This window comes from Pinus tabuliformis, chromosome 1_2, assembly GCF_031772625.1.
Source record: "Pinus tabuliformis cultivar Carrire ecotype Pingquan chromosome 1_2, CPIR1, whole genome shotgun sequence".
Taxonomy (NCBI): Eukaryota; Viridiplantae; Streptophyta; class Pinopsida; order Pinales; family Pinaceae; genus Pinus; species Pinus tabuliformis.
Genome location: NC_142298.1, coordinates 722,125,363 through 722,151,360, shown reverse-complemented (window position 1 = coordinate 722,151,360; position 25,998 = coordinate 722,125,363). Strand labels below are relative to the sequence as shown.

The following is a 25,998-nucleotide window of genomic DNA, read 5'->3' as shown; positions in this document are numbered from 1 at the left end:
GCATCTGGTATAGTAAAAAGAATGCAGAGAATGATTGAGAGTTGAGATTTTCAATATGTGGCAACCTAGTAGGTAGAAGTTATAGTAAACCTTGTATAGAAGCACATTCCTATGTAACTAGCAGTTGTTGTAATTGAGTTACCTATGTAGATTTGTACACATGGTTGATGTATAATATGGATACTTTTATAGGAAGTACAGGCCCAAGACATGGTTGTATCCTTGCTTGGGAAGAGAAAGCCATTGAGGGTAGGGGACATGTTGGCAGGTTCTCTTAAGCCTATGCAATAAGTCATCATATTTAGTATATCTAGAACTATGTAATAAGCAATAAAATAACATAGTAAACTTAATCGGTGATTTTTCGGAGCGGGTACAACTGCTTCAACGACATCATTTATGTGTAAATATGCATGAAGAATTAATTGAAAGACAAATGGAATTCCTTCTGAAAAGCTATTGTTCTTTGTGTAGCTTTATTGTTGTTGTTTCTATGATGTATCATATTTTTGTATATGCATTGTAAGATATCCTTACAACAAAAACCATCACGATCCAAAAATTTCCATGGATATTTCAATGGAATTTGTTTCAATAGATCTTATATTATTCTAAAATGTTGGATAAATTATTACAAGTTTATCACTTACTCTTATATATATATATATATATATATATATATATATATATATATATATATAAAAATGAAGGAAAAACATGTATTTTCGAAAACTCAATATGGGAGAAAATCCCTACTAGAACATGGGGCCTATGCTTTACACTCTCTTCATTAGTTATATTATGTAAATACAAGGAAAGTGGCTATCACTATCCTGTTGCCGACAATGTTGTGTCCCTAATCACTACTACAAAATATTTTTCCTCCTTTGCTATGCACTCATATGCCACCGACATATATTACTCTCAACTATATAAAATTCAAAATACAAAAGAATGTAACCCTTTCTATTCCTAGCCACTTGGTATTTAATAGAACACAATAGTCATTGAGGGTTAAGGTTTTTGCATCTTCAACCCTCAATTGGTGATACGGTTTCAAATCTCCTAGAATAGTTTTGAAACTCAGACATGTCGCTAACTCTAAAAAATGTGAGTAGTGGGTGCTCTCGTGGACTCCACTTGTAACACAGTTGACAACAACATAGGACCATGCCAAAGATATATATTTTGGCTATGAACTCGAATTGAGATGATTTTTACAACATTGAAATTAGAGTGTTGTATTGAATAATGTTAAGTGGCTAAGATTTATGCCCACAATGCTTTGACTACCAAAAATATCATATGACATCTTATAATAACTTAAAAAGCTCCCAAATTCTAGATTAAAACCTGCCACTGAAATTTACTCTATAACCCAATTCTTTTAACCTTTCTACCAAAAATTATCAAAATAACTAACAAATTATATAATAATTCAATTTATACCATTTATATGAAATAATTAACCAACAAAATTCAAAAAATAATAAAATAAAGATATCGTAAAAAACAAACCAAAAAACTGATTATTCATGAAAATAATACGTTAGTTGCTTGAATTCAAAGTGATATATTAACTTGGTATAAGTAAATGAGACTATGGCTACAAAGACGCACCAGAATATGAGCTCCTGCATTCGTTTCTAGTTTGCATGTTATTTTAACAAAAAGTTATATAAAAGGTATAAAATTAAATTAAATAATTAAAACGACTTTTGATTATAAATTAAGAGATTATATTACTAATGCATTTTTTTTTTCAATAAGATATTACTAATGCATTTTGTATTTGGATTCTTACACGTACACAACGTTTCTAAAATTTGAATAAAAATGTGAATAAGTTAGAAAATATTTTTCTTAAATCGGATAAATGCAATTTCGTTTTTGGATAATCAGTGAATTGATGATATCTTATGACAAAACATTTTGATTTTAATGATATATTTTATTTTAAGATTTTCCTGATACATTTTAGATATTTAATTAGGTTTTGCGTGGTGTATGATGACCAAAGATATAGAATTATTCGGACCTTTTGTTTATTTTGCCGAGCGCATTCTTTTTGTCTCCAAAAAAATATGTTTTTTATTCCATACATTTTTCTCTAAATCAATTATAATATGCCTTCTTTACCATAGTTTAATATGATATATTACAATAATTTATTGTAATATAAGGTTTGTAGTTAAAAAAATCAAAGGTAGTCTTTTATGATGTATTATGATGTATGTAGTGTTTATTACGAGGAATATTTATAATATTTTTAACACTATAATGATATAGTGTATATTTTAAGGTATATTGATGATGATGATGATGATGGTTAACGTCCATTGAGACCAAATTGGTCTATCAAACCTATAGTTTTCTTAGTTTTTAATTATCTGGCTCCTTATCTTTCTTGGCGAGATTAGCGCTGTAGCTTTCTTTTTTTTCTCTACGGTCTTCCAACTTCCTTTATATTGCATCTCCTTCATCTCCTCTGGTTCTTGGGACATTGGTGTCTTAGCTTGACGATCCATCGTGTTCATCCTTTTGAGGGTAGTCAGAGAAGAAGTTTGGTCTAGGAGATCTACTTCGCTGTTAAATGATGATTTATTTTGTGCAATATTCGAATCGTCATAACTATTGATGCTTGATGGGTTGTCGAGTTCACTTTTTTGTTGTTGGGCAATACTTTCTCCCTGCTTGTCTTGAGAGTTGTTTCTTTCTTGCCCAATTTCTTGTGGTTCAGAGTTTCCTCTAGAGTATTCTTCTTTGATGATAGTGTAGTGTTCTTTTTGTGCTCCTTCCCACCATGTAGATCTATGGTGGTTTTTTCTAGCAGACTTTTTTTCAGAGGCTTTTGGGCAATTTTTGGCTAGGTGGCCTATCTCAAAGCAGCATCGACATCTGAAGATGACACTTTCATAATCGAGTTTCTGGTTCCACACATAGTCTTTACATGTTAGGTTTATTTCAGCTAGGAATCCGCGCTGAAGTCCATTTCTACACAGATGCATGCATAGGTGGTTCTGGCATATTCCTCTGTTTCTGGCCACCTGCAGTAAAATTCCCCAATTGCATTTCCAATGGCTTTTAGCGAGGAGAGATTCCAGAGATGCAAGGGTAGACTTGGCAATCTCACCCAAACTGGTGCTGAGGTTATGACTGTTGTTGGCGGATCGAATGATGGGTCCCATGGCTTCATGAATAGGCCTCATTTTTCCTAAAACCAAGGGCCAGAATCTAGAATACATTGTTTGTTTTCAGGATTTTCAAAATCTACTATAAAGAAACCCCTAGCACAAGGGTAGATATTAATTTCATCAGAAATGATAGGCTTCCATATCTCCGAGATCCAATTGTGGAGAGCTATCAGCCATGGCCAAAAACCATTGAACCGGAAGATTAGGGCACTTTCGGAAAACTTCAAAGCCTCATCAAGTGAGGCCTGGACCACCTAGACAATGGGAGTTGGGGCTTCACTGACGATTTGGTAGGAGCTTGCCCTCCAGAAGTAGATGGAAATGAGCTAGCAGCTATTTTCATGAAGCTGGGAGCCATATTTTACTTGCTCGTAAGACTCAGCGGTAGAGAAATAAATAACATCATTAGGATGTAATATATGCATTGCGTGGAAAATGCATAATATTATTAAATAATAAAAAAATCCACACAATGAAAAGTAAAATTAAAAATAATTAATTTTAGTATTATTTTTTTATTATAAAATTTTAATTTTATATAAAGAGTTAATTTTAATTTTAATTCTAATTTTGCAATTGAAATAATAAAAAATTTCAAATAATATGTTAATTAATTGAAAATATGATTTATGTAATTGTTATGGAGTATCTAAATTGACTAAATTTCTTAATCATTTATTAGTTCAAAATGTAAGGTACTTTCTTCTAAATTCATACTAGGAAAACTATATTAGGGGTTTAAATGCCAAAGAATCAATATTTACAATTTTGGTTTCAAATTCATTAGATTTAAATTTTTTCTTTTGTTTAAATATGAAAATGAATATTTTTAGTTGTCATTATTTAATCCAAATTAATTGGAAATATCAAGTCCAAATCAATGCTACTTATTAGTTATTATGTTCCTTTATGATACATGTATTGATTGCTATTGTCACGTGATGTTATTAACTTTAAAAGAATCAAAATTTATAATTTGATCACAATTCATTAGATTTAAAGTTTTTGTTTAAACCTAAAAATAAAAATAAAAATTCATTATCATTATTTAGAACAAATTGATAGGAAATAACAAATATAATTGAATGCAAGGTATTGTGTCTTTCTAGAATATATATATATATATATATATATATATATTCAAAAAATAAATTATTTCTCCTAACTTGGATTTTATTATAATAGGGTTACTTGAAAATTGCTCATGATAAGGGTTGGATTTTATTTAATAAGTTAGATTATTTTATAAATTTATTTCTATTGTGATTATCTATTGATGTCATGCATGTTGTCACCGACCTATTAATTATGTAAACAGAATATTTTCATCATTTCATTTTAGGTGGCACTAAGTTGCACCAATGATAATGGCTAACTAATCTACACCAACGACTTTTAGAATGGGTGTTTTCACTTAAATTCTATTACTTCACGTTAATCTTCAATCACCATAAGAAATGAAATTTCTAACATTACTTAGTTCATCCAACAATAGAAACGCATTCAAAAACATCCTTAAAATGTGGTAGTATTACATAAGGAAATACAATAAATTAGCTAACATGAGCATATAAGGAAAATTAACATCCAATAGAGATAAAACAAACATGTTACACAAGAATGGATGAGCATCCAAGTTAGGTGACTTAACATTATTTATATAAACGATGTTACAAGTATAATATCGGAGCATACATAACATACATACAACTCATTCATAGACTAGAATTACTTAGGAAAACAATCTACAAAAAAAAAAAACCATTTAACCCCTAAAGAAAGCATAGCCTTGCGTCCTACAACTCCTATTTCCTTTTCTCTGTCACTTAGGCAATCGATGTCATACAAATATTAACAAACCATGGTATTTCAAGAAGTGTAGAACTCCTTGATGGAATATTTCATCTTGCAAATATTAGATTAGTCCTTTGTGGCATCCTCATTTCCATATGACCTTGTCATGCTCTTCCATTCTCATTAATTCGAAGGAGAACCCCAGTGTTATTCATCATCACTTCAATGACTTATTCATTGCCAATTTTATGAGTCATTCCAAATTATTTTGGGTATTTAGTCATCCCACATGTACCAAGGTCATCCCAAGTTCACATACATCATTTGATTTTTCGCAGTCCATCGATTTAGAAATTTCTATGTGTAGCTAGTTGTTCCAAAATATAGTAGGGGATTTGATTATGTCTCAACTCATCTAAAGGAATGTTCAAATGCTATGAGATAATTAATACCATAGGCCTATATATCTTCCTCATGTTCCAAGGAATTTCAGATACATATAAACCCAACCTTGGCATTGCACCACTTCATTAGTTTTATTGTTAATGGAATCTCCAATGTTGTAACCTTTTCTAGTATACATGCATGCCCACCTTCATATAATTCCTATTCCAATACACAAGTAAGGTAGTACATCCTCAAAAATAAAATACGATACTATTCAAAAATATCTAAAAAACATATACTTAATTTCTCCAAGCTTCATTCCTAGATAGTGTCTCATATTTTCATGAGAATGCCTCCTTCTTTTCCAAACTTTTCTCCTTTTTAGTTTTATCTTTATGATAGGAAAAATTATATCCCATTGCATTTTTCCAATGTAGAAAGTATATTATGCAAATATTCCATATATGTATATATTTGGCATGCATGCATTCAATGCATGGGCTCTAGATGGTGCAATTCTACTTTGATAACATTCATCAATCCTACGAGGCTTTAACTTGATGATATTGAAAATTGGATGGTATCCTAACATATCATTTGGGAACTCCAGTTCATATGTGGTATTTCCAATATTATCAATTAAGTTGATTAGTACTTCATAATACTATAAAAGAGCATCAAGCATTCTACTTGGTGGCTTCAACTACTCTCTTTCAAAGTGAGGTAAGGCCATTTCGAACTTGGAATTTTTCTTCCCTCTTTTCATGGTCTACCCATTTCCTTGTCCTTTTTATATCCATTTCTCAATTGAATATGAGCCATCTTAAATTTGTTTCTACATCATTTCATGAACTCTAAGAATGGGGAATTCCACCCATAGTATCAGTGTAGAGTTGTGTGTGGTGTAAGTGATCACTGTCCTTTTTCCAACTGAAAGGGAATATGTCCCATTATGGGACTCTTTGCATATTGTAACTAAATTGGGATATTTCCAACAACTTTGGCTAGTTTGATTAGACTAAATACATAAATTAACATAAATTTTTTTGTATTTTTCTATAGGTGGTAGTTAGAACTCACTAATAGCTCTATTCCAATTAGGTAAAAAAAAATTGTTCAAAATTTCCATATGAACCTTGTGTATCTAGCCTACACAAATGGTTATGCGAGACACATATTACTTCAAAACATTCTTAAACCATAGGTTCACAACTTCCTTCAATACACAAGGTGTCTTTGATATAATGAGGACCACATACCTACAAAACCATTCAACAATAATCATGATCCCATTATACCCTTCTGTCAACCAAAGTAAGGTGACGAACTTCATAGAGATAATAAACAAAAGTCACTTAAGCACTTGTATAGGATGTAATATATTAGAATGCATCATGGACTCTACTTTGCCATTTTGTCATAGAAGACAAGTCAAGAAATATTTTTTTGACATCTTATCTCATATCTTACTAGTAGTAAAGTTGTTCTAATATGACGATTGTTGTTCAATATCCTTTATGGTAAACCCAAGGAGAATCATGAAAATCCTATTAGAGTTTCTTCCAATTGTTAGATGATTTAGGCATATACATGCAATGGTCGAAGAATGAAATCCTACCTTCCATCCATAACATCCTCTTTTTTCCTTCCTTCATCTAGTTTGAGATACTCAAATTTTGGGGATGCTTATGTAATACCTATATGACTGTCTCTTGCAACATTTTAAACTCTAGATTTGACTACCCATGAGCACTAGAAACCTATCATTTTCCAACGATATGTGTTATTCCTTCCTACTTATGAAATTATTTTATTGATTTCAACATTGGTAGCCAATACTAAATGATAATTTTGAACTATACTAAAATCTATCGCCGATCATATTCTTGTGACAAAACTCTTTCCAATCTCAAAATATATGAATTTCCTAATTACATTTCAAAGTATATAAGTTTAATATTAGGTGTCAATTCAAGTCTATTATTAGTCCCTGCCTGGGACTCTTAGCGATCGATTGTGCGTTGACGGCGTATTAATCTCTTGTTTGACCAAAAAATATTGCTGTACATCACACCTTTAACCAAAGTTTTCATATTAGAAAATAATATAAAATTTATTATGTAATTTTTGATTGGACAACAAAGTTGGGGGTCTTATTGCGCGCTTCGCAGCTTTCAAGACATTATGTTCGGGGTAAAAATAAGATATCCAAAGTTTTCAGAGATGAAAAGTTTTTGTTATCCAAAGTTTTCAGAGACGAACATTTTATCAAAAGCACCACATAGTTTGTCCTAAGTTTATCAAAAGCACCACTTAGTTTGTCCTAAGTTTTTGCTACCTGTTCTCCGTGTCATGCATGCAGTGTCCTGCATCCTGCAAGTGCCAGCTGTTTGCATATGCAGAGGCGTCCACCGTGGTCTACAAATGCCTTGTCGAGAGTCCGGAGTAAGTTCACAGCACAGAGTGTCGAGCAGCTAATTCTCCGGAGTAAGTTGAGAGCAGAGAGTGTGGAGCAGCTAGTTTGAGGAGCAGAGGAGCAGAGAGCGTCGAGTGAGCTTCACCTTTACAACTTGTAAGTTCCCAGAACGAAGCATTCCCATCTAATGTAATATTCACCATAAAAAAATGTTGAATTTCTAGAAACGCTTAACATGGTTATTTGATTGCATGTAACTGTTTGCACTGTCCCCTTCGTGTATTCATGGTAATAGTTTTGCTTCTATCACTCAAGCTTTCACTATATAAAGTGTTTTCTTAATTCATCAGGAATTAATTTCTCTCTCATTTCATTATTATTTCTTTGCTATGTGCTTCGGAGGTGGTTTTTCTGATTTCATATTTAAGGTTTGTCCATATGCTTCTGTTTCTGACCTTCTATCATAGCAGACAACCAGAAAATGTGTCAAACATTCCAAAATCCCGAGCCTTTTGCGGTAAATAGTATCATCTTTCTATTTCGAAAAGAGTTATTATTGAAAATATGCGTTATTAACCTTTGCAAGCTTGACTATAAATGGAAAATCTCTTTTATTCTGAAATTTGGTGGTTTTATTTGAAGTTTTATGAGTCAGCTCGTGAGTTTTCCCGGATCACTAGTCAATTCTCACTCTTAGGCGAGTTGAGCTTGGTAACTTTACTCTTGATAATGAAACTATATTTTTGAACCCATACCTTTTGTGTTATCCGGCACCAACACCCTGTACAAATGTCTTCAAAAGATTTTGATTCTGGGATTCTGTGAAAATAATGAATGTTCATTTTGTTGCATGTGTACCGCTGTGTGTCAAGCTCATGAATGTAACTTGTCGATGCCGTTCTCAATAAAATTAAAAGATAAGATATTAGATCGTAGTCGTTTGAGTTCTAAACATCATTGTTTCTTGCTTCTTGTGGCATTTTGTGTTGTAAAGTAGTTTTTTTTTATTCTATATATGAATTTAGTGCCCTGAAAAATACTAAGGTAAGATTATGCCAAATTTATTAGTAAAATTTGTGATTCCAGTTAATCTCTTCCAAATTACCATCTGAAAATAAACCAAAAATTTAAATACAACTAATCCCCGCCAGATTACCATCCGAAAATAAACCAGAAATTTAAATACAACTAGTAATGTGCGAGAGGTAATTAATGAGCAGCGGGGTAAAATTTGTAACTGTTATTGAGTGAGAGAAGAGTTTGCGGAGGCAAATGGGCATTGCCACCTTATGGACTTGGCGGTCGGGTAAAGGCCGGCTGGTCTCCCTGCACACCGGCACGTACCACCTCGCACGCATTAGAAGTATCCTCACACTCAAGAGTGGCCATGGTATTATGAAAAACTTCACCGTTATTCTAGATATCCTCCATTGCATTTTTTTTCTTTTGAATTGATTCCCTAATACTTGTATTTATTAGTCTCCAAACAATGCATCTTTCAATGACAATGCTTTCCAAGAAAACATGATGAAATATATTTAGCCGTTCCATGTTGCGGGGATAGATTTCCACCCTCGGGCTTTATGGGAATACTGGTAAATCGAATTTCATAAGATGAATTAAACGCGCTTCATTACTTAACTAGAGAAGAAGCACTAAGCCAGCCTGCCGTCCGTAGTGCAACTGTTCTACCTTTTGAAGAAATTTTGGCCTCTTTGTTGTCAAATTTACTTGAAAATTGGTAGAGATTTGTTGGATTCATGAACTTAAAAAAAATGTAACAAATGGTGTTACAGAGTTTTTAAAGACACTGAATGTTGTGTTTACCCGCAAGCCTTAGTAATACTAAACCTTTACCATTATTTGCATATGTTTTTAGGATTTATTTGAATCATAGGTTTAATCTATGAATTTTGTAAATTATAAGTGCTATGGGGTTTTTCTGTTCTTCCAACACCCTAATTCCTAGCTGACTTCGGAATTTAATATCGGTCAAGGTTTTGATATCTTGTTAAATTGTAAGTCTTAGTAAATTTCCAAACCTGTAGGTCTTAGTAAATTTCCAAACTTTTATTATTATTTTGAGTAAGAAATTAGTCTCATATTCTTAAGGTAGTGGTCCCAATATATAACAGTTGATACAACAAATTCAGAAACAACATTTAGAAAAAATATAATCCAAATAAATATTCTTCAGAAAACTAAAAAAATTGTAAAACATAAAATAGTTAGGAATGCCAATAAACCGTACTTACTATATATGTTATGTTGTTTCCTGCATATCATTCCTAACGTGTCCTTTACGTACTAAAGTAAGCTAATCGACTCTGGCCAAGATTTGTTTATAAAGGGAGAAATTGCTTTTATCCATCCGCGGATCATGGTATCGAATCGCAACTTTTTAGTTACTGGACCTGATTCTTACAGTAATAACAGACATAACTGCTCTTTAATAAGATATTACAAAGAATATGCGCTGAAATTTATAACCGGTCTTTAATAAGATATCACAAAGAATATGAATTGAAATTTATTTGCGTGATCAGTAAGCCTTGTCATGATTAAGTCAAAATTACTGATTTCACTGAGCGCCAGAGGCTAAACATAGGGATTAAAAGATTTGGTAGCTTTGTTGACTGAAATTAGCGGAGATGAGCTCGTATAGGTTTCCTAACTTACCATTTCCGTATTAAATAAAGCTAGTTGACATTGACACATACTTGTATTAAAAAGGAAAATCGGTCACACATATGCTGATCATGGCATGCAATTGGATCCGTTGAAGCTTTGGGACCTGTTTCAATAGTAATAACGGACATAACTGCTTTCTAGTCAAATATTGCGGACAATAGCAATTCGTTTTTATTTGTCCCAGCACTATGTCTTGTCATGATGTTTTCATTGATTGTCAATGTAGGGCATAAAATGGTTTGGAAAAGAAACTTGCTCTTTGAATTTTTTGTTTTGTTTTTTCCGAGCTTGATCTTTCCTAGTAAAAGAAGTTTTACTTTATTCTAGTCACCACCCTCACAGAGTTCAAATTGGTTTATTTTATTACATGTTACAGGGTAATTTGCGATTTCCTAGCTTTTAATTGTACACGTTTAGTGTGATCTCTTTTGTTATTTAGAGATAAACGTGCATTTTCCCAGAAACCAGACATAATTTTGTTTAAGCTGTTTTTTAATAAGGATATCTAGGTGGAGGAATTGCCTTGGACAGTCAAAAGTGGTTGGAATCCTGGCAAAAGAATCTTTAAAATTTTTGCAATAACCGTGGTTGAGTCATGTTTTTGATGATGGAAAGGGATTCAACACCATCAAAAATCTCTGGGGCACCTAAAATCTTGAAGTTTAACAACTATAACTTGGGTTTACGAAAATCTCTGCATGATTTTATCAAAATCTTACCGGAATTTCTATAATTTTCCTGGCAAAAAAGCAGTCTATGACATTCTTTATAGAACAATTGGAAATGCATTAGGTATCCTACAACCCAATATGATGTTGATGTATAAGTATGTCATGTCCTCAAAATATAATAAAAATAATTTTCGCTAATGTGAGTCAATCTTAAATAAAAATTCTTCAGAAAACTAAAAAAATTGTAAAACATAAAATAATTAGGAATGCCAATAAACCGTACTTACTATATATGTTATGTTGTTTCCGAAATGAACACTCGAAGGGTATGCTCTATCGATGCTGCTTGCTCCCATAGTTATGATCCAAGGTACCACATTTTGAACTGTCGCCGGTCTTGGACCAAGATTTGCGGCAGAACAGACGACAACCTTCCCTCTTTGAACTGCATGGAACGATCCAATTGAAATCGAATCTTGAAAATAATCAGGAATGGGAGGTTGACCTCCCAGAGAAACTGAGAACACATCAACTCCGTCATGTATCCCTTCATCGAATGCTGCAAGAATATCTGCATCATAGCAATTGTAGCCGCTTGAATCTGTAGGCCAACAAACTTTATAACTTGCAACTCTAGCATGAGGGGCTCCTCCTTTTGCAATCCCTTTTGCATGTCGACATATACTTGCATTTTTCACAAAATTCCCCCCTGCTGTAGACAGAAGATGAGTTCCATGTCCAGATTTGTCTCGCGCAGAGAGAAATTCCCCTGTTTCAAAGAGATTCAAAGGTTTATTTTCAGCATCACACTCCTTGATGAAATATTTTCCCCCAATCAATTTCCTGTTGCAGACATCAATTTGGACAGTGAAACTTTCTAAGCATATAAAGAGGCAGGGTGAAAGGCCTTCATAAAATCAACACAGAAGCAATACAGCTTCAAGTGATTCTGTCTAGCCTCCTAAATGCTAGCTCAAACAGTGAATATGTGATGCACTGTCTCGTGCTCAATTAGCCTGTCTAATCTTTTCATTCTTAAGTAGACTTGATTGACTACACTCTTTTGATGTTTCCTCATCTCCTTTATAGCTTTCCATCATTGGTCTATCTAAACATATATTGAGGTTTGTGTTTGATCCACTTCTAACTGGTTTATCAACTAAGCATATCTTTATAAACATTTAGTAATATTTAGTAAACATATTATTTCAATTGTCTGAATCATGGTGCCTGTTTCTTTCACAGTTGCATATATATCCATAACTAAATTCGTTTAATCATTGTAGTTAGGGTCACTTTTGATATTCCAGTTTAAACCAAAATAGAATATGGTATTTAAGAGACTTCCAAACACAACTATTCTTTAATATAAGTTATTTAATTTAGTCTAACATTTTTAGGGGTAAATAAAACAATTCAAATTTACTAGACAAGTTTGCAAATTATTCACCAAAAGGGGCATAGATTCTAGAGTGCAGCCTGGCCTGGAGTCTCCTAGGACCTGAAGTATCCATATCAACATAGATTTCCCTTCAATCTCTTCTAGAATTGGATCGGTATTTAGTGGGTTTTCATGCTAGTAGGCATTACGCTTTTGATAGATTAATGTGCCCCATCTTGTCCATGCCAAGATGCTTGAGTATGTGATAAAAAACAATGTTACTAGAGAGTCATGGTAAGTGCCTTCCTAATTTACTGTGAAATGGACGACGAAGAAACCTAAACATGATGTAGACAAAAGAACCATAAGGAAATACCACTGAGACATGTGCATAAGGTACTAAACAAGTCGTATTTTCCTTTATGTATATTCCCCTTAATTATGCTAGGCCGAAAGGGAGTTATAAATTTTTTTGTCGATTTATGGCATTGTGTCCCAAGAGATGCTTATGGTCAGGTTCACTTTTGCGTCATTCCCTATTCCATATCGCATAGTTTCAATGCATTTCAACAATGAAAGATGAATAGTTATAAAAACTGAGAGATTTTAAGAAGAAGTATCATGAATAGCCACCTTCAACTTATCATGTGTTATAATTAATGAATTTTATGTCCTTAAAAGTATATAAGAAGATGATATATATATATATATATATACGAAATACCTTTAACTAGTATAAATACATATAGAGAAGCACCTTTTCATCTTACTTGATAGCTACAAACAAAAGATTTCTAAGGATTTCGGGTATCAAGTTTTAGCTATATTCTATCTAATGCGCAACTCACATACTAATCATAAGCAATCCAACATCAAACAAACAACAGACCAGAAGTGATGGTGGGGCAAACCACCATAACGATTGGTATTCTTGTAGTTAAATTTTTGAATCAATTCTTATATGGCTTAGAGCTTGCCTTCTCTCAAGGCACATGAACGTTGACTTTTTTCCCTTTTGATTTTGAGCTTGCAAAGTTCAGGGCTCAAACATAATACGTATTTATTATATGGGCACTGATATATTAGGCAGCCACGTTCTCAAGGTGGGTTGAAAGATCCACACCCACCTTCTCACCGTGGCTTGAAAGATCCATAGCATCTACTAGAGGCTAATAAAGGGCCATCCATAGACTACTGCTAATGCTCTGAAATTATTGGAGGATTCTCGGAAAATTTTCACAGGGCCGGTGCGTATCCCGCAAGTGATGTTCAAACTTAAGCACCTTAAGATTGCAGGGTCTGTGTTTGATAAACCCCGAAACACATTTACTGAAAGTCATATTATTCCAACCAACATTCATCGTATTTTGATTCTTAAAGGCATGAAGGACATGAACAATGGTCAAAAGAATTAATTCAAAAACGACGACAAAAGAACTACGGCCTTACCAGGTTCAGAACCTCTACAAGTGCTTTTATGTGGGTGTCATCTAGAGACTGAATATTCTCCTCCACCCATTTCCCAAGCACCAAATCAAGTTCCAGCAAACCCCTTTGCTTGCTTCTATATAACAACCTGCATCAATCAATCATATCTCCTGAATGAATCCAGTAATGACATTGAAACAAGATAAAATCAATCACACATATAATTTCGTATCATATAAGTATTCAGTTTAACCACAAGGACAATAATCAAGCGAGGATTGATGGGAAATTTACTGATTTAGGAAACGGCGTTTGTTTTCGTCAAGGATATGACCTGTAGGATTTGAACTCCCAACCTCAGATTCAGTGGAGAACCGCAGGGATAACCCTGCAGTTGTATTGCCATATTCACTGTGAAAACAACATCAATAAATAAAAAGCAGCAGTTGGACGATCAATACACTGGAAAATCAACAATGATGTATACAGGGATGGGTTGATTGACTGTACCTGCGGAATAGAGGGGCAAATTTTCTTGCCTGGGCGAGGTTGGGTGTTCGATCCGCGTTGCGGAGCAATACTGCTGCCCGTTGGCAATGAACGAATGCCCTTTTGATCCCAGCCATGGCTTTCGGTCGATTAACTCTGCCGACCACTCCAGAATAAATGTTTTGAAGTTCGCGTAGGTATAGTTATATACACAGCGTAAAATACAAATATGGAGCTAAGTAAGACACGATAACACCAGAAGAAATGTTTGAAATTCGCGCATATGTAGTGATCTGTGCACAGTGTCAAAAAAACATATGGAGCTAAGGAAGACACGACAATTTAGAAAATGGTTGGTCTCTTCGCTAACCGCTAAAAGGGATTTTCAGTGTGACAACCTTTTTTTCATCGTAATTTTTTTCAATTCGAAACTCTCTAGTCAGAATCAAATTGGTTTTGTTCCTTCTACTCTGTAATGAGATATTTGAGATATTTGTCCTATTGTGCTTCCTTCTTTGTCTTTGCCACTATCTTTGTTTTCTCTTTGCGGGATTCCTTTTTGCCTTTGTTTCTATCTCTTTCTCTTTGACTTCTTTAGTAACTCTAAACTGAAAGGCACCCGCTGCAAGTTCAGGGAATTGGTGCACACACTATCCATGTTGTTTACTATCTTCATCTAAGTGTTACAAAATCACCATGATCGTATCTCACCTTTCATATTCTTTGGCTTTGGTTAATGGGTTGTCTTCCAACAGTGGACTTCATCAACACAAAAATCATATATTTAACCATAAAGAACTCTCTCTCTCTGTGTTGGTAGACAACTCTACATTCATTGACATGTTGAACGTTTGGTAGGAGGAATTGAACTGCATGGAACGATCCAATTGAAATTGAATCTTGAAAATAATCCGGAATGGGAGGTTGACCTCCCAGAGAAACTGAGAACACATAAACTCCGTCATGTATCCCTTCATCGAATGCTGCAAGAATATCTGCATCATAGCAATTGTAGCCGCTTGAATCTGTAGGCCAACAAACTTTATAACTTGCAACTCTAGCATGAGGGGCTCCTCCTTTTGCAATCCCTTTTGCATGTCGATATATACTTGCATTTTTCACGAAATTCCCCCCTGCTGTAGACAGAGTATGAGTTCCATGTCCAGATTTGTCTCGCGCAATGAATATCACAATCTATCCAGATCCTACTCTGCAACAGCAAGTGGGGAAGAAGAAATGAGCCCTTCCTAAACCCAACAACCCATGGCTATCACAATCTATGTATATCGTACTCTGCAACGACAAGTGGGGAAGAAGAAATGAACCCCTCCTAAACCCAAAAACCCATGAAGATCACAATCTATGCATATCCTACTCTGCAACAGCAAGTGCGAAAACAAGAAATCGTCTTTTGCTAAACCCAGCAGCCCATCAATATCACAATCTATGCAGATCTTACTCTGCAACAACAAGTGAGGGAGAAGGAATCAACATCTCCTGAACCCAACAATCCATGAATATCACAATGTAAGCGGATCCGACTCTGCAACAATAAGTGGCAAATAAGGAATCAGCTGGACCCTTTTTCTCATAGCCTTCAAAGCCACAATAATTTCAAGCTCATATCTTATTCATCTCTATTGTATAATTGTCAAAACCCAACCACCCATCAATATCACAATCTATGCAGATCGTACTCTGCATCAGCTAGTGGGGAGAAGAGATCAACCTCTCCTAAACCCAACAATCCATGGATATGACAATTTAAGGAGATCCTGCTCTGCAACAGCAAGTGGGAAAGAAGAAATCAGTTGGACATTTTTTTCACAGCCTCAATAGTTCAAGCTCACAGCTTACTCATGTCCTTTCAATAATAGTCAACAATAGAGTTTCTTTATATCAGCGTAGGCTTTGATGGAAGGTCAAATTCGTTATAACATAAGCTATAAAAATTGATCGGCTTAGTTTCAGTTTCTTAGGATCTGTAATGACTTTTTTGGACAGCATCTCTCGCCTTGCCTTACAACTAAATCAAAATCCCTGGCAATTGTATTTCTAAATCGTAAATGACTTGCCTCAAGGGGGCCCACTTATGAGTATTGAAGCATTGATAGGTGTACATTAGAGCCAAGTTCCCTGTTTCAGAGAGATTGAAAGGTTTATTTTCAGCATCACGCCCCTTGATGAAATATTTTCCCCCAATCAATTTCCTGTTGCAGACAACAATTTGGAGAGTGAAACTTTCGAAGCATATAAAGAGGCAGCGTGAAAGGCCTTCATAAAATCAACACAGAAGCAGTACAGCTTCAAGTGATTCTGTCTAGCCTCCTAAATGCTAGCTCAAACAGTGAATATGTGATGCACTATCTGGTGCTCAATTAGCCTGTCTAATCTTTTCTTTCTTAAGTAGACTTGATTGACTACACTCTTTTGATGTTTCCTCGTCTCCTTTCTAGCTTTCCATCATTGGTCTATCTAAACATATATTGAGGTTTGTGTTTGATCCACTTCTAACTGGTTTATCAACTAAGCATATCTTTATAAACATTTAGTAATATTTAGTAAACACATGGTTTAAACAAAAAGACAAATAGGGCCAGTCCTATGCACCAATAATGTTTTCATGGCTTGCAAAACAATTTGTAGCTAAGTAAACTACTGAAAAAGAAGCCATGTACATACACATTAAGAGGATTCTAAATAAAAGAAAATCATAGAATTCATACAGATATTGCTTTGAAGATGCAAAGTGAAAAGAATTTAGTAAGACAACATACATGTTGACAGAGTTTTGATCCCGTAGTAACCATTAATGTACCTACTTGTGGTCTGGCATAATTAGTCAATAGGGGTCCCTGTCGACCATCCAATACCTGCAAGCATTGTATGACTATTCAAATTAAGGACTGCAACAAGGAAACAACAATTTCTTAATGAATTAAAATTGTTTTTTTTCCTAAACAATTTTAGATGCACTCTAAAAATTAAATAAATTGGTAGTATATGAACAGTTGTTATTCCTTACAGCATTGGCATATTTCTTATTCCAGTGAAGCTTCTAGAGTTGTATTTGAACCGTACAAGGGCCAATTTCTGCAGCGTGTTTTGTTTGTTATAGACCCAATTGCATATACAAGAATATTCCTAAAACCAGATGTTGAGAAGTTAATGAATAAACCTAAGCACAAAATCAATGGATTGCGTGGGGATGAGGTGAGGTACTGTGTAGGCACTGGAAGTCCTGTCACACATAACAGATGATTCTTGTCTGCTTTTCAAGGGATACCCACCCAAATCATAATGATAAAAACCACAACAGAGTATAAACCTTGTAATGATTTCACCAATGTTGTAGTCAAGGTAAATATAATGTAAAAGAGATCCCCTTAATTCAAGGGGAGCCAGTTGGTCTCCTTGCACAGCTTGGTGATTAGAAAAGCAGGCTAAAATTTCAAAAACGGATTAAATATAGTGGGAATGGCCAGATGATAAAGTTGGCATTAGTTGTTTGTTTCCACCTACTGCCAACCGAAGCCTGAAAGGAAGGCACCTGAGGTTTTCTCAAGAGAGAGTGGCGAGTATGATATTGCCTACTCTGAGAACAGAGGAAAGTAATTTTGTAGGGCGTTTTCAAGTGAACTTTCAAGAGGCCACCTATAACCAACATCTCTTTAGTTTTCCAAGTTGCATTACATTATTAGTAGGCCTGTCATGTTGGTTGAGATGTCAATAGCTAACTACAGAGGACAGTAGAATGTTGTAGAAAAAATAGAAAGAATCATATTCTCATATATATGCCCTTCATCAACCATTGTGTGTCTGTGAAGGAGAGTGAATGTTTTTATACATATTTTTTTCTATCTAAATTAATTAAAAAAACAGATGGAGATCCATGTCAATCAGATCGTTCCATTCCATCCTGTTACATCAATTTTCTAAAAGATAACAAAAATTAGGCATAAGTTCATTTAATAAGCTATGTGGCAAGTGTTGATTGAGTCATCATATTTTTTTAGTTTCCTATCTTCTATTTTTACTCATCTTCATGACAAAATATGATTGTTTATTGTCTTTCCAATTCATGGGAAACAATTTCTCGGTTCACTGATACCTTGGAATACTTATCATAGAATTATAGCATAATTTCTCAAGAGTTGCAACAAAAACCATGGGGGAGTTGTAGCATCCCTACTGAGGCAAGATCCACGTCATAGTGAGGTGGGAGTTGTTGCAAACAAATTTGTATCAATGATGGCAACAAATCAAAGTTGTAGCAATTATGTCCATAACTCAAATAAATTTGTATAAAATACACTCAAGAATTGAAACACCTATACTGAAGTAGAGTTGGAAATACTACACATAGGAGTTGCAATAACTATTTAGCAAGTTTCAACACTTATTCTACCATTGTTAAAAATATAAGCATTTCATAAGAATAAACACTGAAATGGAATTTTAATAGGATAATCATAGATTGACCAAAAATGAATCATTGTGTATGAACATACACAAGGTATTAATATGAGATGGAAATGAGAAAAATATCTACAAAAATGTACTGGACAAGTGCTAAAAATATGAAAATTTGGGCACTAGCAATCTCCCGCTAACTAAATTCATTACATGTACGTATGCAACCAATATTCAAACTGATTTTGAGAAGGTGATGCTCCTATGGACATTGTTGAGGTTGTAATCAGTCTAATCTGCGTCATGTGCATGTGAATATCCTCATCTTTCTTGAATATCCATTATTAGATTGAATATAGGTTTTGCTACCATTTGGCTTTTCATATGGCATGTTTTTACATCCCATTTATAACTTTGAATTTTCAAGATTAGAAGTTATCAATTTAATTTTTGGTATGATTTAGATTGTAAAAATATTAATAAGTTCATTATGTATATTATGAAATATAGTTTTTTAAAATCAAAACAAATTTAAATAATATGTAAAAGTATTTATAGGATAGGAAATAAATATTATTTTTTCAATAAGTATAAAATTGTACAGTCAATTTTATTTCAATCCAAAATTTCTAGAAAAATATTCTTCCCAATTAAGACATATGTGTAATTTTTGATTCCTTTATTTTTTTTTTTGCCTATGATTCTAGTATAAATAATGCATCTAACCAACCACACTTTCAATTAAATTTGAGACCCTCTCCTTGCCACTTTCCCCATTTGATCCTTCCTGCCATTCTTATGCTTCATTCTAATAAGTCTTATGACATATAGAAAATCTACGTTAAATTCTTCAAATATTGTCCCAAAGTCTTAGCCATCAATGTCATAGAGTCATTAAAATACATTGTGTCCCAAAGCTTCCCATCATCTTGGAAATCCCACATCGTTCATTTAGTCTGATATGTTGTGCCCAAGTGAAGCACAATGGGGACAAGAGAGTTAACTATATGAGTTGAAATATTTGTTATGGTGGAAGCATATCAAGTTAGACTATTTTAAGAAGTCCATGAAATAAACGTTCAAACATAATTGATTGAAAGCAGTGAACAACAATACCAATCACGTGATGATGTAACCCAAGAATCAATAGCAAAGAAGAAAAAGGCGGAAAATTTAGTGTATTTGATAGTTGCTTCAAAATGTTGGTCTTCTAAGTCTATAAAAAATACCTTGAACAAGGGTGTAATGATTGGATAGACTCAATTTCAATGACCAAGAGAGGTAGGTATAATTGAGGGAATATGGAGAACCCATTTCTACTCATTCTTTAATTGACTCATACATTCTCGAAGCACACTTGGGTTTCTTGTCCAATACATTTCAGTTACAAGATAACTACATAATTGATTAGAAGTTCCAGTTACTTCTTGAGAGCTATCAATTATAAGAAGAAGATGAAGATACACACAATGCCAAGTGAATGGCACTTTCCTAGACTATATTAACGACTAATGATGTTGCCTTATATGTGATGGCTCATCTGTTCCATTGGAAATGTAGGATAACCAACAATCCTTATTGAAGAATGCATGAGTTGACTCAATCAAATATTGTGTGATTCAACTAAGTCAAGGATTGACTACAAGGAGTTAATTGAAGTTTCAACCAAAACACTTGGAATGCTAGAAAACACTTGGAATGGATAAAATCTCCCACCTTGGTTCCCAATGGTCCCATTTCTTACTTATGTAAATGAGGAAACTTGTATTCCAAGTCAATGGCATTGTACCAATTTCCTTGTGCTACAAGTTGTCCTTCTTTAGCAATTCGAAAGTAGGGAATTTTTAGGATCCTTATATGGTGTTATTACTATCCATATTTTTCTTTTAATTTTAAGTGGCTCTTGAACATCTAGGTGGATTATTATTGAATATTTAGGTTGTATCTTGGTCTATTTTAGCAAGGATGAAAACTTAGAGGTTGTTCCTTAGGTTTTTCCAAGCAAGAGAAAAATGCCAAGGAACCTTACAGAGACTTTGGAAAACCTCCCTGCTTCAAGCCTCAAGTTGGATCTTGGATTGGGGGGAAACCCAACTATCACACAGATAGTTATTTAGAGTCACCTCAAAAATATCTCTTTCAAGCACACTTTAATTCCAGATTTGATGGTTTTAAAATAAATAAATGTTGGAGTATATTGCAATCCAAAGATAACATTTCTCAATAACACGACCACCCATCGAAAAAAACAATGGATAACCAAAGAGAAACAAAATCAATAGTGAGCCAAAGAGCTTGAAATATGAAGCACCCGTTAATGTGAGACATCATTGGAAAAATCAACCAACTACCATAGAATTGTTCACACAATTAAAGCAACCAAAAGGCCACTAACTAGAAAATCATATGACCCTTCTAGAGACTAATAAGAGCTAAATTAATGCTAACAATGGCAAAAGACTTATTCATATAGAGATTATTGTGATATGGAAACATTCCTTCCTACCACACCTTTCCAATTTTCAAGGGATTCACACAACAAACAATATGAAAAACCTATGCCTTACTATTTTTAAGCCTTTTGATGCCATCACCACCACCCTCTACACCATTATGACCATTATTTCTACAAGAGGGGCATCCTTCCTCGTGATTACACCACCAATCTCACTTTTGATTGACATACTCAAGAGGGGCATATTTCCTCATGATTACACCACAAATCTCACCTTTTATTGACATACTCACTGCCCATAGTGGCCATACAAGCCTCCTTACAAATTGAACTCCACAATAATTGGTGTAGGCTAAAATTACCCAAAGAACTCCAAACCTTGATCATGAGTTGATGGACATCCTCACCAACTGTCACCCAATATCTCGTGAAATAGCATGTGTTTGTTTCCCACCCAACATGGGGGAGAAAATAAAATATTTTATTAAAAACAATCTGAAAGTAAAAAATAACTAAAGTATCTCTCATGAATATAGATGTCTCTCTCAAATGATCATTGGAAATACAAGGGGCTTCTCCATTATAAATACTTGTCTAAAATTGATGATAACGACCATCTTCGAACCTACATGAAAAATGTACTATCCTTCATGTATTCCTTGGTTAGAAGCTAGATCATTGGATAGTGAAAATTTAGACCTATCAATCCATATCCATAGTTTTTAATGCACTTATTATACCTATGCACTCTCTACTTTGAATAAGATATTCTGAACTTTTGGAGTGCGAGCATGACTTAAATCCTACTCCGAAGAATGTGGTCCCAATGTTTTCAGAGATTGCTTGCATCTCATAGATTGAGTTGTTAAGACATAATGTTTCTTAGACAGAGAAGTTAGAACATGACCCGAAGTTGCAAGTCTCTTTATAGTTTAGTAGATTAGCCTTAATGAGCCATCAAACAATAAATAATTAGTTATATAATATTAGATTGCACATCAAATTTAAAATTCCACCCTCTGAAACATGTATATCGAGCATGTTATCAAGTAATTCAAAAATCTCTATATCATAGCCTATCATTATCAATTATTAAACGTTTATTGAAAATGATAGCATTGACGCCTATTTCAACTCTGGAAACTACCATTCGTCACTAACCAATAGATGAATTTACATTGTTATAAGTCGATGTCATCATTTATACTATAATAGTTAATATTTCCTAGTGGGTACACCTCATATTTACCTGATCATAAGAGTAACCCTAACTCTATCAGAATTATAATATAGATATAGGTTGTCAAATTATCAAGCTAAGTATCAAGGATGAATTTCAATAACATAATTGCCGCATGTGTGTAATTTCACTGTGTCCAAAGCTCTCTTCACTTAATATATATAATTTAGATTGTGGCTGCTTGAAACAAATATAATGTAAAAGAGATCCCCTTAATTCAAGGGGAGCCAGTTGGTCTCCTTGCAGAGCTTGGTGATTAGAAAAGGAGGCTAAAATTTCAAAAACGGATTAAATATAGTGGGAATGGCCAGATGACAAAGTTGGCATTAGTTGTTTGTTTCCACCTACTGCCAACCGAAGCCTGAAAGGAAGGCACCTGAGGTTTTCTCAACAGAGAGGTGACACTAGCCTCATACATCTAATGATTTATGTGAGATATTATATAAGGATAATGCCATATCTTTTTTGGAAGAAACACAAAAAGCCCTCTTCTCTTTCATGAAAATGGATATTACCTTTTACATATTTATAAAAAAAGGATTGTGATGATAAAGTAGTTTCAGTGAACACTCGTCAACATCCAAGAATACACTTACTCAACATAGTAGCTCTAAAGTTGTGCTACTCTCTGAAATAGTTATGAAGGCCAAGGTATTTTTGAAACTGGCGAGTATGATATTGCCTACTCTGAGAACAGAGGAAAGTAATTTTGTAGGGCGTTTTCAAGTGAACTTTCAAGAGGCCACCTATAATCAACATCTCTTTAGTTTTCCAAGTTGCATTACATTATTAGTAGGCTTGTCATGTTGGTTGAGATGTCAATAGCTAACTACAGAGGACGGTAGAATGTTGTATCCAGGAGAATGTGATCTGTATACTTTTTGTATGCATGAAATTTTTTAAGGGATTTTATTCTACTTTCAATAAGATATTCTGAACTTTTGGAGTGCGAGCATGACTTAAATCCTACTCCGAAGGATGTTGTCCCAATTTTTTGAGAGATTGCTTGCATGTCATAGATTGAGTTGTTAAGACATATAATGTTTCTTAGACAGAGAAGTTAGAACATGACCTGAAGTTGCAAGTCTCTTTATAGTTTAGTAGATTAGCCTTAATGAGCCATCAAACAATAAATAATTAGTTATATAATATTAGATTGCACATCAAATTTAAAATTCCACCCTCTGAAACATGTATATCGAGCATGTTATCAAGTAATTAAAAAATCTCTATATCATAGCCTATCATTATCAATTATTAAACAGTTATTGAAAATGATAGCATTGATGCCTATTTCAACTCTCGAAACTACCATTCCTCACTCATAAGAGTAACCCTAACTCTATCAGAATTATAATATAAATATAGGTTGTCAAATTATCAAGCTAAGTATCAAGGGTGAATTTCAATAACATAATTGCCGCATGTGTGTAATTTCACTGTGTCCAAAGCTCTCTTCACTTAATATATATAATTTAGATTGTGGCTCCTTGAAACTACAAATGAATGGTTTATTGCATCGATGCATTGTTATGGTCATATAATAATAAAAGAAAATGAAATACGAGTAACTTAGAAGGCCAAAGTGGTAGATATCGGACATACTCTAAAGGAACCCTTTCACTTTTTCCTTCATCTCCAATGGTAATGTAAAGGCCTGGGTAGGTGTATTTTCTATTATAAGTCCTAGGAGGATGTTTCACATCTTTTCATATTCTGCCCTATGTTTGTGGAGGTTTTGAGTAGCCTAATGTAACATGTTCAGGTTTTTAAGCACCTTTGATTCATTGGATGCCTTATTCAAGTGGTGGTTTAATAAAAAAAGTAGATATAAAGCATTACCTTTATTTGTACTATGGGATAGACGGAAGGCTCGAAATCTTGAAATATTTGAAAATAAACCTCCAATTGTCCATAATATTTGTTCACAATCATTAGTATTATTATGTGAGAGGGCTCTCCCCAAGTGGATTGTTGAACAGGCACTACGGGCTGATCTCACTACAACCAAGGTGACCCAATCCACCTTCGATGTCACAACCTGCCATGTTGCAAAACCCCTTTCCAATGCAAGGCTATGTAGCCACTCTAGGATCCACTTATTCTAGTCAAACTGTTACTGCCACAGTCATGCCTCATGGGACCTTTTAGATCCTTTACATGAATGAAGTGGACGTTAATCTCCAAATCCAAAACCTTCCGTATGACATACCTCCTGTTTATTGTTCATATGAGTATGAATGATTGAAATTATATAAGATAAATTTATGTTGATTATTTATGCATACTTATTGTTTGGTAAATTTTGTTCTATGGCCTTCATTTTTTGAATAAAAGAAGGATGGAAACAAAAGCATGATTATGGACAATAGGACAAAGTCATAAAATGTGAAGTAATATATAATCATATAATAGATTAAACTAAAAAGTTGCCCATCAACCTAGAAGGTTCTCAAAACCTCCTCCTCAAGGGATTCCAAGTAACGATTAAGGATTCTTCCTGTATTTAAAATGACAAATTTGGAAGAATATTTAAATATCTGAGGCATCTTCACAGTCAATTTGTTAGGTAAGAGTTTAGACAAAAGCTTCATTGCCTTTGGAGCTTCTTTGTCACTCCCTGCCTCCCAAAGTTATGCTGCATTTTTTCATTATGTCTTTGCCTCCCAAAGTTATGCTGCCTTTTTTCATTATGTCTTTCCACTGCTTCCTTTTGTCAAGTTATATTGTTCTCCAAAGAAATTTCTCCATTTCCAATTCCTTATTTATTTATAAATATGACTTGTTGCTAGAAATTTGATATTTGTCTGGCAACATAATGCAAGAGCCTATTGTTTTAATATATATATTTTGTTCAAAACAATCATCTTCACTTTTTGCTAATTTGATCAATATTTTTTGCAAAGCTGTAGAAGACAATTGCAGAAGGCAAGTCTGGTAAGCAATTGCAAATGATGGAAGAAATAATAGATGTTGACAGTTACAAATCCAAATTACAATGCATTTTGCCTGACAGCATTGATATTGTCTTAAAAAGAAATGGTCTTTTTAGATTAAATGCATTTTCATATACTGTAGGAGATTGTCTATTTGACTCCTTCGAAATGCTTCTACATTTTCGTTATACTTCAAATGAACTACGAAATGGGTTAATAGAACATTTTCTTTTTTGCTTAAACAATAATGATGTTGAAGCAATAGAGTCATATGAGTATGAACTAGCACCTGACTTCCTATACGAGTTACATGGAATTAATGATATTGGTACATATCTTCATAGAATGTGTTGTTCTGCATCTACAAATATAAAGGAGTCTGATCGAGGTTTATGGGGCGATACCTTTTGCATACGTTGGTTAGCTAAATGGCTAGATATATCAATTGCAGTGCGGTCATTGACAAGAAAAACAAGATATTTGCTTTTTAATCAACATGAAAA

At 34.0% G+C, this 25,998-nt stretch overlaps 1 protein-coding gene across 1 annotated transcript; it reads right to left on the bottom strand.

Annotated features, from left to right (window-relative positions):
* Positions 1–13,622: 13,622 nt before the first annotated feature.
* LOC149207791 (succinate dehydrogenase assembly factor 2, mitochondrial-like) lies at positions 13,623–14,860 on the bottom strand. Its single transcript, XM_089393952.1, has 3 exons — positions 14,473–14,860; positions 14,257–14,373; positions 13,623–14,110 (listed from the first exon to the last, which is right to left on the bottom strand). Exons 1-3 carry the CDS (start codon positions 14,586–14,588, stop codon positions 13,972–13,974), a joined length of 372 nt encoding a protein of 123 aa, XP_089250078.1. The 5' UTR covers positions 14,589–14,860; the 3' UTR covers positions 13,623–13,971.
* Positions 14,861–25,998: the final 11,138 nt, after the last annotated feature.

Coding starts and splice junctions, on each gene's coding strand:
- LOC149207791 (XM_089393952.1), bottom strand. CDS start 14,588: ATGGCTGGGATCAAAAGGGCATTCGTTCATTGCCAACGGGCAGCAGTA. Junction 14,374..14,472: donor TTTGCCCCTCTATTCCGCAG/GTACAGTCAATC, acceptor TTGTTTTCACAG/TGAATATGGCAATACAACTG. Junction 14,111..14,256: donor AAACGCCGTTTCCTAAATCA/GTAAATTTCCCA, acceptor TGATTGATGCAG/GTTGTTATATAGAAGCAAGC.